The sequence below is a fragment of the Ambystoma mexicanum genome, chromosome 9 (genome assembly GCF_040938575.1).
Source record: "Ambystoma mexicanum isolate Mex_15411 chromosome 9, UKY_AmexF1_1, whole genome shotgun sequence".
Taxonomy (NCBI): domain Eukaryota; kingdom Metazoa; phylum Chordata; class Amphibia; order Caudata; family Ambystomatidae; genus Ambystoma; species Ambystoma mexicanum.
Window position 1 is genome coordinate 1,556,456,129 of NC_090931.1, and position 12,445 is coordinate 1,556,468,573.

General features: G+C 45.1%; 1 protein-coding gene across 1 annotated transcript in view; it reads right to left on the minus strand.

The window, feature by feature from the left end:
• Positions 1 to 2,390: 2,390 nt before the first annotated feature.
• LOC138487593 (zinc finger protein 79-like) overlaps positions 2,391 to 12,445 on the minus strand; it is a 36,565-nt gene continuing 26,510 nt past the window's right edge. Inside the window, exons 2-3 of the mRNA XM_069614062.1 lie at positions 3,309 to 3,872; positions 2,391 to 2,888 (exon numbers count right to left, since the gene is read on the minus strand). Coding sequence (XP_069470163.1) covers positions 2,639 to 2,888; positions 3,309 to 3,872 — 814 coding nt within the window. The 3' untranslated portion in view covers positions 2,391 to 2,638. The remainder of the gene's footprint in view (positions 2,889 to 3,308; positions 3,873 to 12,445) is intronic.

Below are 12,445 nucleotides of genomic sequence, written 5' to 3' on the forward strand. Positions count from 1 at the left end.
GGAACCACTATCCAACCTAAATACCCCTCGATTGCTGAGAAGATTCCATCTCATACACCCTGGCAAACCTGGTGGGACGGGGTTTCGGAGGAGGCATGCTGTCATGAACCATGGACATAGCCCCTTCTGGTCTTCCTGGTCCAGACGGAGAGTGTGCTCCTTGATACTTCCAACATGGCCGTGCCCAGTGTCGTGTTCCGTACTAGCCTGTACGTCGGACACGGCACGTTCTATAAATGGGCCACGCCCCCGCACCTCCACGCGTCTCAACGCTATCCCTAGGTAGTGTCTCGACGTGTGTGTGCTGCTCGGCGTTACCCTTCCAAGTTCCTGTCCAACTCCCTTATTCTTTCTTCCCTTTTCCCCTGTTTCCAGTATCTCTTACCTTTCTTCGATCCTCTTCCTGGACGTCCTGGAACACGCGACTTCCTGGAACTTTGAACGCTCGCGCTGGAGTCAGACTCGACTCGCGCGCACTTATACAAGTCCTGGTCCGGCCGGGAGAAGGAGTCCTCTGCAGAACGCCACAAGAAGAGAACTCAGGTGAGCCGGGGGGAAACCTTTGACACATGGTAGAGTTCATGTATGCATATGTGCTTGCTTCTGGTGGATCATAGGCCTCCAGAGATGCAGAGCTTCTCAGTAAGATAGCTGATGGATTTGAGGGCAAATACCTTGTAGATGATGCAGCAGGATTTGAAGGTGATACATGCTTGAGGCAGGAGCCAGTGTAGTTGGATCCCGCCCGGGGTGACGTGGTCGAATTTGCAGAGACCTTTGATGAGTCGTGCTGCAGCATGAAGGAAAGGTTGGTACTAAGCCATTTATCATTCTTGATAAGTGCTCACTGAAAGAGCGGCGTCTGTCGATATAGAACCCCAGGTGCTCAGCTGGGATGTGAAGCACCGGAGGCGAGCCAGGTCTGGATGCCAGAGTGTTCAGTGTTCTTGGACAGCAATAGGAATTCTATAATTATGTGCTTCCCAAAGTCACGGTGAGTGCCAGGGAGTCGGCAATACAATTATCTCTAGGGTGATCACCCAAAGAAGCCTAGCCAATCCTATTTCAGTGGCCCTGATTGGAGGGAGAATTGTGGTCCCATTGTGGTCCCTCGTATTCTTTTGGTCATACATCGGAGACGTCTCATTGTTTTATTGAGCTGCAGCTCTTTCCAGCTTCATTTGGTCTAACACTCCGGAGCCAGCAAAGTTCTCACATGGCTTTGGTGAACAAGGGACATGCATTCAAAATGTGCTCAAGCATAACTAGAGAATAATGCCTTCAAATGGGTCCACATGGAACGTCTCACCCATCCCTCCAAGTCCTTCAGAGAAGTGCTCCCCTGTGCAACTCTGCTAACATTCGCCCTTTTACTTGTGCTCCAAGGCTCACACATTATTGAGAAAGCTTCTAACCAAATTACACAGTCATAACACTGCATTTTTTCATACTCATCTTGCTCAGTATTACTCAATTCTAGGATTGCTTGTAAAGAGTGTTGGTGCAATTTACCCAGCAGGCATTGGGGCCTGTTCAGTGTCATTCAGTTCATCCATTGATCACATTTAAGATTGGATAAGCAGGAGGGGAAAGCAGCGCCTGAGTAACCAGCAATAACCAGTGACAATGAGCTTTCATGGACATACAAAGAGCTACTACAGGACGCTCCACAAATTTAACTTCCATATATGATGCACAAATATCATGTTGTCCATTATTTATGACTCTTTATGCTTAAAATGTTGTACAGATGTGTCCTAATGTTTATTTATAGATTGTCCCAAATGCACAGAGGAGTTCCCATAGATGTGTGTGTTCAGCATCAGTTGGCCTGGGGAGCCAAAAGTAGCTCCTGGTAGCTGTTGCCTTCAAGCTAGCCAGGCTCTTCTAGGCAACAAGCAGGAGCTAAATAGCTCCTAGCTCCCCTCAATGTCGAATCCTGCACTCTACAAGCCATTTCAAAAGTTTTCAACCACAGCAAACTATAATTGTCCTCTTTCTACTTTCTCCCATGGGATTCTTAAGGAAGGGAATGACTCCCTCCTACCATAACTCGTCTGACTGACGTGGGAACTTTTGGATTTGGCTTCTTCAAACTCCAGGTCATTAGCTTTAGTGTCCCTCCTCTCCCCCTCCCAGGCTTGGCTTCCTGCAGCTCGAGAAGTTCCACTTCCAGCTTCCTGAACTCTGCATCTCTGGCCTTTTCCTCATGAGGGAATGCAGAGTCATTCTTTAGATCTAACTACATCTCCTGCAGTTTTGGGGGCAACTTTATTTTACAGGGGACAAGGTGTGCTGGGGTAAGCCGGGGAAGAGGCGGAGCCAAAGGTTTCTTACTCTGTGGAAATCTGATGCTGAAATTGGATTATTGTTGCTACCAGCTCAGACTTTATGCCTGCTGAGCTAGGCTCCCTTTCCTCACACAATTCTCTGAGTTTTTCAACTTTCAATCTGTTCAGGGCCTCACTAGTGAACGTTTATAGTTGTAACCCAAGGTAGCTAGTCTATTTTTAAGTTACCGTCCCCCCAGTATGGATACTCCGATGCCTGTACAGATTTGATGTGCAAATGAAGCTTTTCTCACACTGTGTGCACTGGTAAGGTCTTTCTCCAGTGTGGGATCTCTGGTGTTGTTGCTTCAGCTTTGAAGTTGTAATAAAGTGTTTGAACATTCAGTGCATCTATAGGGCTTCTCTCCTGTATGGATTCTTTGATGACTTCTCAGGGATGTTGAGTCCCTGAAGCTTTTCCCGCAGTGTGTGCATTCATAGGGCCTCTGCCCAGTATGGCTCCTCTGATGCACTTTCAGAGCTGAGGAGCGACTGAAGCTTTTCTTGCATTCTGTGCACTCATAAGGCCTCTCCTCGGTATGTATCCTCTGATGGATGTCCAAATGCGATCTCCAATTGAAGCTCATCTCACACTCAGTACATTGATACTTTCGCTCCCCAGTATGGATGGTCTGATGGCTGCTAGGGAGGATGAGTTACTGAAGATTTTCTTACACTCTGTGCACTCAAAAGGCATCTCCCCAATATGGATCCTTCGATGGAGGCTCAGAGATGAGGAGTCATTGAAGCTTTCCTTGCACTCAGAGCATTCATAGGACTTCTCTCCGGTATGGATACTATGATGCCTATAAAAGGTGTGACTTGCAAGTGAAGCTTTTCTCACACATTGTACACTCATATGGTCTTACCCCTGTGTGGGATCTCTGATGTTGCTTCAGCTTCGATGCCGTAATGAAGTGCTTAACACATTCAGTGCACCCATAGGGTTTCCTCCCTGTATGTGTCCTTTTATGGCTTCTTAAGGATGTGGAGTCACTGAAGGTTTTCTTACACTCTGTGCATTCATAGGGCTTCTCTCCGGTATGGCTCCTCTGATGCTCCTTCAGAGTTGTGGAGCGACTGAATCTCTTACGGCATTTGGTGCATTCAAAGGGCTTCACCCCACTATGTGTCCTTTGATGGTTGCACAGACATGAGGAGTTAGTAAATCTTTTCTTGCACTCAGTGCATTCAAAGGGCTTCTCTCCAGTATGGTTCCTCCAATGCCTACTCAAAGATAAGGAATAACTGAATGTTTTCTTGCACTCTGTGCATTCAAAGGGCTTCCCCCTTGTATGGATAATCTGATGCCTGTTCAGATGTGCTTTGCAAGTGAAGCTTTTCTTGCACTTTGCGCACTGGTATGGTCTTTCTCCTGTGTGGGATCTCTGATGTCTCTTCAGCTCAGATGGTTGAATAAAGTGCCTCCCACATTCGGTGCACCCATATGGCTTCTCCCCTGCATGGGTCTTTTGATGGCTGTTCAGGGTTGTGGAGTCAGTGAAGCTTTTCTTACAATCAATGCATTTATAGGGCTTCTCCCTTTATGGATCCAATAATGACTCAGTAGGTGTGTAACCTCAGCGTGAAACTTTTCTCACATTCCGTACACTGGTGTGGCCGCTCCCCAGTATGGATCTTGTGATGCTTGTCCAGCAGTGACTTCAGAAAGAAGCTTTTCTCACACACTGTGCACTTATAGTGGCTCTGGCCTGTGTGTGATCTCTGGTGTGTGATTAGACTGGGCCTGTCAATGAAGCACTTTACACAGACGCTGCAGGTCAGTCCTTTCCCCTATGTGTGGATCTTCAAATGTATCATGAGGTGGGACTGCTTCACGAAGCTCAGCTCACAATAGGTGCATGTTCTAAGGTTCTTCTGCAGGCTCTCGGTTTTGGTAAAGGCTCCATTTTCTGTGGAAGGAAGCAGAGGTTGCATGCATTATTGTTTGTTATCGCACAGCCTGAACATCAATGTGTTCAGTCAAACTGAAGAAAGCAATCCGATGAATGCCAACTGACCACCAGTTTCTTAACACATTTCCTGGAGCCTTTAGGAATATACTAGGGTCAGAGAAAGGTCATTAAAAGGAAGAGCCCCCAAAAGGGCAAAAAGGAATACAAAGTTAAGAACATTTGCAAAATGGGTGGGAGGATGATAGAAGGAGGGAGCAGGGTGATTTTGGAGAGTTTGTCAAATGCAGTAATACAACATTATGACATATAACCATAAATCAACAGACCTAGTGCAGAGCTGTGAATTATTGTTCCCGTTTCCTAATAACACACTGAGCTATCCTGAGGGAATCTATTTAACTTTGCTTTACATAAAACTACCTGACTCATGAAAAATATAATATTTAAAACTGAAGTGTTTGTGATCAAAAGGAAATACAATAGAAATACACGTTTTACCCTTCCCCATATCAAAAACTAAAACCAGACAAACATTCTTACTGGGAGAGATCTTTTAACAAAAAACAAACAAAAAAAACGTCATGACCACAATCATTGCAATGTATACGACCCACGCTCGGAGTTCTAGTGCATTGTGGAATGAATAGGGAAGATGTTGCTACAAATACCGCTTTCACTATTTAATGCAGGGTTTCCTTAATCATTGATAATTAATCTGATTGAAGAAATGTAAAAGTTAGTGTCCTGCCAATAATGATGACTGTGGAAAAGAGATGGTGCACTATACTCTCAGTTCACCACTCGCTGCTGTCAGGCAGTCCTAATGGTACAACATAGTTGCAATTAACTGGTGAAATTCAAGACTTGAGTCTTAATCTTGAGTCAGTTGTGATCGAAAAACACTATTCCTGAGTTACAAATGAAGAATAATAAAATAAAGAGTAACAAAAAAGAGTTTAAGGCAAGAGGTTTTACAAACTGCTACTTGGTTTTCACTGAGAACTACAATTTGAAAGGTAAAAAGAAAAAAAGTAAAAGTTTTTAAAGTAAATCCAGAACTTCTTAACAGAACTCAAAATGATTAGGGTTGAAGGAGTTATAGTGACCCTGAATATGGACTCGGACTACAGGTGCTCAAGATTTATGGGTTTTATTTAAATAAAAAGTAAAAACGACTAATAAACCCTATATCACTATGAGGGACGTTCCCTACCGAACCTAAAGTAAAACTAAGGGTGCTCGTCAAGTCCAAATAAAAACTCTTCCATCCGAATCATAAATGGCGAACTGGCCCTTACACTTTATAAAAAATAGCAAACTTAAGCTATGTACTTCTGTCTGGCCCAATTATAGTTGACTTGTTCTCCGTCTTAAAGTTCTGGTAGATTGGGCCTTATTCCGATTGAGGCGGTAAGGGATACCGGGTACCGGTAAGGAGCCCGGTGCCAGTAATACATTACCGCCCTACTACAAGGTCCCTTAGCAGGTCCCTCCTTTAACGTCTGGTCTGACCTGGCGTTATGGACGGGACCCGTTAAGGGACCCTGGCGCAAATAACGGGCTTGACATACGCGAGCCTGTTATTTGCACCCTCCCCATTCCCATTGAGCCCTATGGGGGCTCAAATGGGAATGGGGAATGGCATTTTCAATGGGGACTTACCAGTCCTGCAAAGGTCAGACTACACTGGTAAGTCCCCATTGAACTAGACCGGTGCCGGACCCGTTATTGGTGGCAGTCATGGCACAAATAGCGCCATGACTACCGCCAACCTCGGAATGAGGCCCATTGTCTTAACAATTTGTGTATCGAAAATCCTTTGCAAAAGCAATAACTACCTTCTGTAAGGGTTTCACTCCCACACTGATGAGCAAACTGTTTCTTATGTGTAAATGTTCCAATCCCTTCAGGATGTCTTGAAAATACACTTCTTTCTTTCCCACCTTCGTAGAGTTGAGACTTCCCAAAGTCAGTTAGTTCTGTGCTAAAATGTCTTATTTCTCAATATAGAATTTAGCTTAGGGTTCTTGCTCAGTCAAATACCGCCGGTCCCTGTGATTTATGCACTATGCGATCCGTTTTTTAGAGTATTCTGCTTCCTTTTACTCTCAACACAGGACCTCTGTCTGTGCTTCCCTGTCACAGTTTCTGTATCTTTTTACACTCTTATCAAATGAGGGCCGTGTGTCCATCTCATTCTCTTCACTTGGCGTACTTTGTTGGCTATCCCAGCCTTGTATTACATTGTTCATATCCCTTTTTTCTATGGATCAGAGGGGCCCGGTGCCTGTGACGTTCTTTTAACTGTTCGTAGTACTGGTGGCTATTCCAGCCTTTCAGTACAATGTTTGTATTGTTTGCTCTCTGGTTCAATGGGGCACGTGTGCCTGCTACATTTGCTCTGGTTTCTGTGGGCAGTTAACAGCTGGAAACCAGCAGTATTAAATACAAATTGTTTAATGGAAGGAAAAAGGTATACAAATTGAAAAACAGCATTTCTTCAGCAAAACAAAACATTAGAATGGTCCCTTGTTGTTTTTCCTGGTTAGAGCTCTGGTGAAAAGCTCTTCCAGGGCTTTCCTTTCTTCTCTTCCAATCTTCAGCCTAATAGGCCCAGCAATACTCGATTCCTTCTGCCCAGCGTTCTTCCTCCTATAATGCAAGGAGTCCAAAATGTAACAGTGTCACCAGGTTTTATACTTTCTTCCCTCCCCTCCAATCAGTAAAATTCCCCTGAGCCGGACTAATCACTCTGGAAATATCCAAGGTCACACCCCCTTCCCTTCCCATCCTGGCCGCCGGCCGCCATGATGCCACTTTAGCTGCCTGCATGGTTTCCTGTGTTACAAATCTCAAACTCGCCCCTGCTGGTGCTTCATCACCCCATGTGATCCTCTGTTTTACCAAGCCTGAACGGTGGCGGCTCCTTCTGTCCCTCTTTTAGAGTAAGCAGTATGGACCATACGTTTTACGATAATGGTGGTGACCAAAAAAAGGTCAGATAGACGGTCGAGGTTTGACTGAAAAACCAGACATACATATGTTCTTGTAAACGGCATTCCGACATGCCTTTACAGCAAGGATGCCCGACTACGCTATTGGAAGTTGGTGGGCTGCCTCGCCTTTGTCGGAGACAGGCATTCCAGACTCTATTCCGTCTGGTATCGCTTGTGATTTTAGGGGACCATTGTTCTTTTCCGTAACCCTGTGATCTCATGCTTGTCACATACCTCCAACCTAGGATCTGGATGTTTGGGTAGATCAGTGTCATGTGATAAATATTCCACAATTGTCTGCAATGCTGCTGGCTTGTGAAGAGCAACAAATTGAAAAGGTTAAAGGGTAAGGAACCATCCTAGGCCCCTTATTAGAGACTTTTTGGGTAGCCAGCCTCTGTAGAGGCGCATGATCGGTAAATAGGGTAAATGATCTGCAGAGTAAATAGTATCTGAAAACCTCTATAGCTCACTTGATAGCGAGGTATTCCTTCTCGATAGTTGAATAATTGATTTCATGAGGCATCAACTTTCGGCTTATAAAAGCAACAGGTCTTAGGTCGGTTGTTTTATCTTGTGACAGCATGGCTCGTGGTTGTGTCCCAGATGCATCAGTCTGCACGAAAAAGTTCTGTGTGAAATTGGGACATTGTAACACTGGATGTGAGGACACTACCCTTTTTAGTTCTTCAAAAGCTTGAAGGGCGATCGGATCGCTGGTCAGATTTCCTGAGTGCTTATTTTTAAGGCTGTCGGTCAAGGGCAAAGCAATGGTTAGAAAATGTGGAATAAAACGCTGGTAGTATCCAACGCACCGCAGGAATGCTTGGATGCCCTTCTTGGTTGTTGGTAAGGGTAACCTTTGGATGGCTTCAATTTGACTGATTTGTAGCCTAGATACCTGCTTTGAGTTGCAGCTAATACAGTCTTCTTGGGAATGACGTGAAGTCCAGCTTCCCCAAGGGTTTTCACCACCTGTTGTAAATGCAGCAAAGGGTCTTTCCAGGTTTTATTGTATATTACGATATCATCTATGTAAGCGGATGCGTACCCCCCAGCTCGGAGTATTTGGTCCATTAGGTGTTGAAAGGTCATTGGGCCCCATGTAGGGCAAATGGGAGGACCGTAAATTTATATAGTCCTTGGGGAGTTGCAAAGGCTGTTTTCTGCTTGTCCTGTTCCCTCAGTGGTATCTGCCAGTATCCCTTGGTTAAGTGGATCATACTCAGGAATTGGGCTGAACTGACTTGTTCCAGGAGTTCATCTATTCTAGGCAAGGGATATGCTTGGTAGACAGATATGGCATTGAGTTGCCTGAAGTCCATGCAGAATCAAGTAGACCCATCTGGTTTTGGAACTAAAACTATAGGGGAACACCACAAGCTTTTAGATGGTTCAATGGCCAGTAATTTTAACATTTCCTGTATTTCTTTCTGTACATCGGCACACTTAGCTTCAGGTAGCCAATAGGGTCGCAGTTGTCCGATTTTGTTTGGGCTTGTTCGTCTATGGGGTTTGACGAGGTGTGTTCTACCGGGAATATTTGAGAAGACATGAGTCAATGAACTCAAGGTTCTAGGTACCTCCCTCTTTGGAAAGGTTCTCCCCCATTTGACTTTCATGAGACCAGCCTGTTCACTGCTTGGAAGACTTTCAGGGATCAACAACTGGTATGAAGTGATCAAAGCCATTCCTGTGGTCTTTTCGTTCCACTCCTGGAGGAGGTTGATGTGGTAAACCTTCACCGGTTGCAGTATATCTGGCTGACTGACCAGGTAATTGACAGGACTCAACACCTCCTTGATAACATAGGGTCCCCTGCAATCGGCCAGCACCTTGTTTTCATGGTGGGTAATAAATAGTACTAAGATGGTATCCCCTTGTTTGAAACTTCTCATTCGAGAGGATTGATTGTACCATTTGATTTGTCGGTCTTGTGCTTGTCCCAATTTGTTTAGTGCAAGGTCCTGAAGTGTAGATGGGTGGGATTTCAATTCATCAACATACTCTGACAGGGGTTTACCTGACTAGGCTTCCTATTCTTCTTTTGCAGAGTACGGGGATGTTGTCCGAACAAGAGCTCAAAAGGGGAGTATCCTGTGGAGTTTCCCTAAACACCATCAAAATTAATGTTTAATATCTTGTCCCAGTTTTTTCCAGCACGTTCCGTTCCCTTTTTTAGCATCTGTTTGATTGTTTTATTATACCTTTCCACCAAACCATCTGTTTGTGGATGATATACTTAGGTATGTAGTTGTTTCATGTTCATAAGTCCACACATTTGTTTCATAACAGTGGGCATGAAGTTGGTCCCTTAATATGATATAATATCTTTTGGTATCCCTACTGTGAAAAAGAACTATTTTCGCACATCACAGACTTCTCTTGCGGAAATGCCTCTCAGGAGTAAAGATTCTGGGTAGCGAGTTGCGTAATACACCATGACTAGTATATACTTGTACCCTCTACTGGTTGGCTCAATGGCTCCCATTATATCCATTCCTATGCGCTGGAAGGGCTCTTGGATAAGGGGCATCTTCTGCAGTGGCACCTTAGAGGGAATATATACACTATACCTTTGACAAACCGGACAATTCTTACAAAACCTCATCACTTCTCCATAGTTTCCAGGCCCAAAAAAACTCTTCAATAAATGATTTTGGGTTTTGTTCAGCAGCTGGTTGCCCTCCGACTGCATGTTCACGAGCACGTTTTAGAAGACAATCTCGGAATGATTGTGGTACTAAAAGTTGTTCCTTCAACTGCCCATTGTTTTATTTGTAGGCTCTGTAGTACAAACCCCTCTTATTAGTGAGCCTGGGATCGTCTGGATGTGCTGGTTGTTCGGAGCTATCTGCTTTTGCTCTAGCATGTCTTAAAGTTTAGTCCGTTAATGTTTCTGCTCTAAAGGTAGGCCCATGAGTTTCTACGTTCCAGTCCATTGCGCAACTCTGTGGGATCTTTATCTTCCATTTCTGCTTATTTTCTCTAACCTCTCTCCGGGTCTTTGGAACATGAGAGGATACTGTTTCCAAATTTTCTGAGGAAAACAGGACTTGTTTTAATCATGTCTCCTCGTTGAGAATTTCGTTGAATAGGGGATGGTCTGTTTCAATTAACACCGGGGCGGGAACCTTAAGCATAATGGCGGCCCTTAGACTGGTTCGGGTATCTTTTACTACTAGGTTGATCATTCAGCTTGGGTGTTAGGGAGAATTCTCTGTTTAGGCTGAATTTCCTTACCTAATGAGTCCACCAGCAGCTTTGCTGGATTTTTGGGGTTTATTCTTTTCTCCTGCCAAGAGTGAGACTCTTTTACCCTCACTCTTGGACATGATTTGAGTGTGTTCCTTTGACTCTAGATGTGTTTAATGGGCTATGGGGTCTTTTACTCCATAGGGCTTCATGTGTTTTTGTGATATGTGTAACACAGCACCCTCAGTGCAGTAACACAGGGGTGTAATAGTGACCCCCCAGTATAGACTCCATACCCTGGGACTGACTACCGTCTCCCAGGGCATGTAAAGTCACCATTGACTTTACTAGTCTTGAATTCTGAACAGAACCAGTACAAACCATCATATTGTGGACGTACTGGCAGGGGCAATTCGATTGCCCCGGGGTCTGTTAGTCGAGGGGGCACGTCTCCGTCCCCCCTGATCGAGTTTTGGCTGGTGGCAGTGGATACTACTTTTTATATTCAACCGCGAATATGTCTCTATGGGATTTTCCCATTGTTCGAGGCTACTATCTTTATTTATTTAATTACGATAGCCTCGAACATACCGCTGGTTTATTTAATCATTATTAATTCTCCGGTTGGTATTTTTTTGCCAAAACTCAGTTCTAAAATGGTGTTTGTGTTCCCTTCTGTGACTCCAACCCAAGTTGAGCCCTTTGTTCCACTTTTTGGCGGACCTCTCCACAGAAGCCCTCCAAAGTGGTGCCACTCTGTCTGGGGTTCTTAAGAGGGGTCGAGGGGGATTTAGGCACCCTGGACTGAGTTGCCTAGGCAACTCAAGTCACACTCCGTCCTGATTGGCCCAAGTGGTGAGCCGGCCGGCTCACCACTTAGCATGTTTGAGTGACAGCTAGGCTGAGTGAATGGGGGTTTTCTGCATAAAAGCAGGGCTTTGGGGACTGGAACTTCAGAAGTCGCCACAGGACCTAAGAATCTGACGAGGGAGAAGCTGAGCTGACCTGCCACGACGACACCACCGGTTTGAGCCCTGCTGGACCGTCTCACCACTTTTCCCAATGACAGAGGAGATCTCCCACCGGAGAGTCTTCTTCCTTTGACTGGTGGGGATAACCAGTTTCACCTTCTTTTCGCCTTCCCGACGCATCTCGTGGCCGCCTTGCCTGTGCCAAGCACCCCGGCAACCGGAATACCACGTTTGACCACAACCGCGACATAAAGGGTAATACCTTTAACCGGAAAACCCCGCGGCTGGTTTCTTCCCTGGAAGTGCAACGACCTTCATCTTTCCTCCAAGTCGAGATCTTCTCTTCCTCTGGATGACGCTGAGACTTGCACTCGCTGCCAGGAACAACTGCCACCGCTGGAGGATCCTTCCCACTTAAGGTGCAGTGTTCCGCCCGGCTTCCCTTGCCACCGACTGTACGGGGTAGATTTAGCCCCCGGCTTTCGAACCTGGGTTAGCCTGGGACACCCTGGCTAAACTTTTCTGAGCCTCTCTAAACTCTTTTCGAACTCTCTGCAAGACTTTCAAAGCCTAGTGTAACTGTGTGATCTGCTCTCTCTAAGAGTGGGCCCAGCCTATGGACTTTGGCTCACAAGTGACTTTTGCTCTTCTGCCTTGCTAAAAGTGTTCCTAAATCTTAGAGTGGTGTATCTTCACATATTCTGTCTTTTTCCCTCCCTTCTTCATGAACTTATTGGAGTGCCATCTATAGTTAAGCGCTCACCTCTGTCTGGAAATAAGTGGCGTTAACTAAGACTTGTCCGATAAGGAATAAGGGTTGTATATATTATAATAGTAACTGTGTTTAGAGTGTTTTACATTAAGAGTGCTGGAGTGTTTCAAACAGTGTATTTTTAAATAAATAATTATATACTTTGATGCCAAAGCTCTGGTCAGTGTTTGCTTGTATTATTGTATCTGAGTGCCTATTGTGTATACTTTGCATACTGCCTAACTCTTCTTGAGGGAAGTCTGACTGCTCAGCCACAGCTACCAGG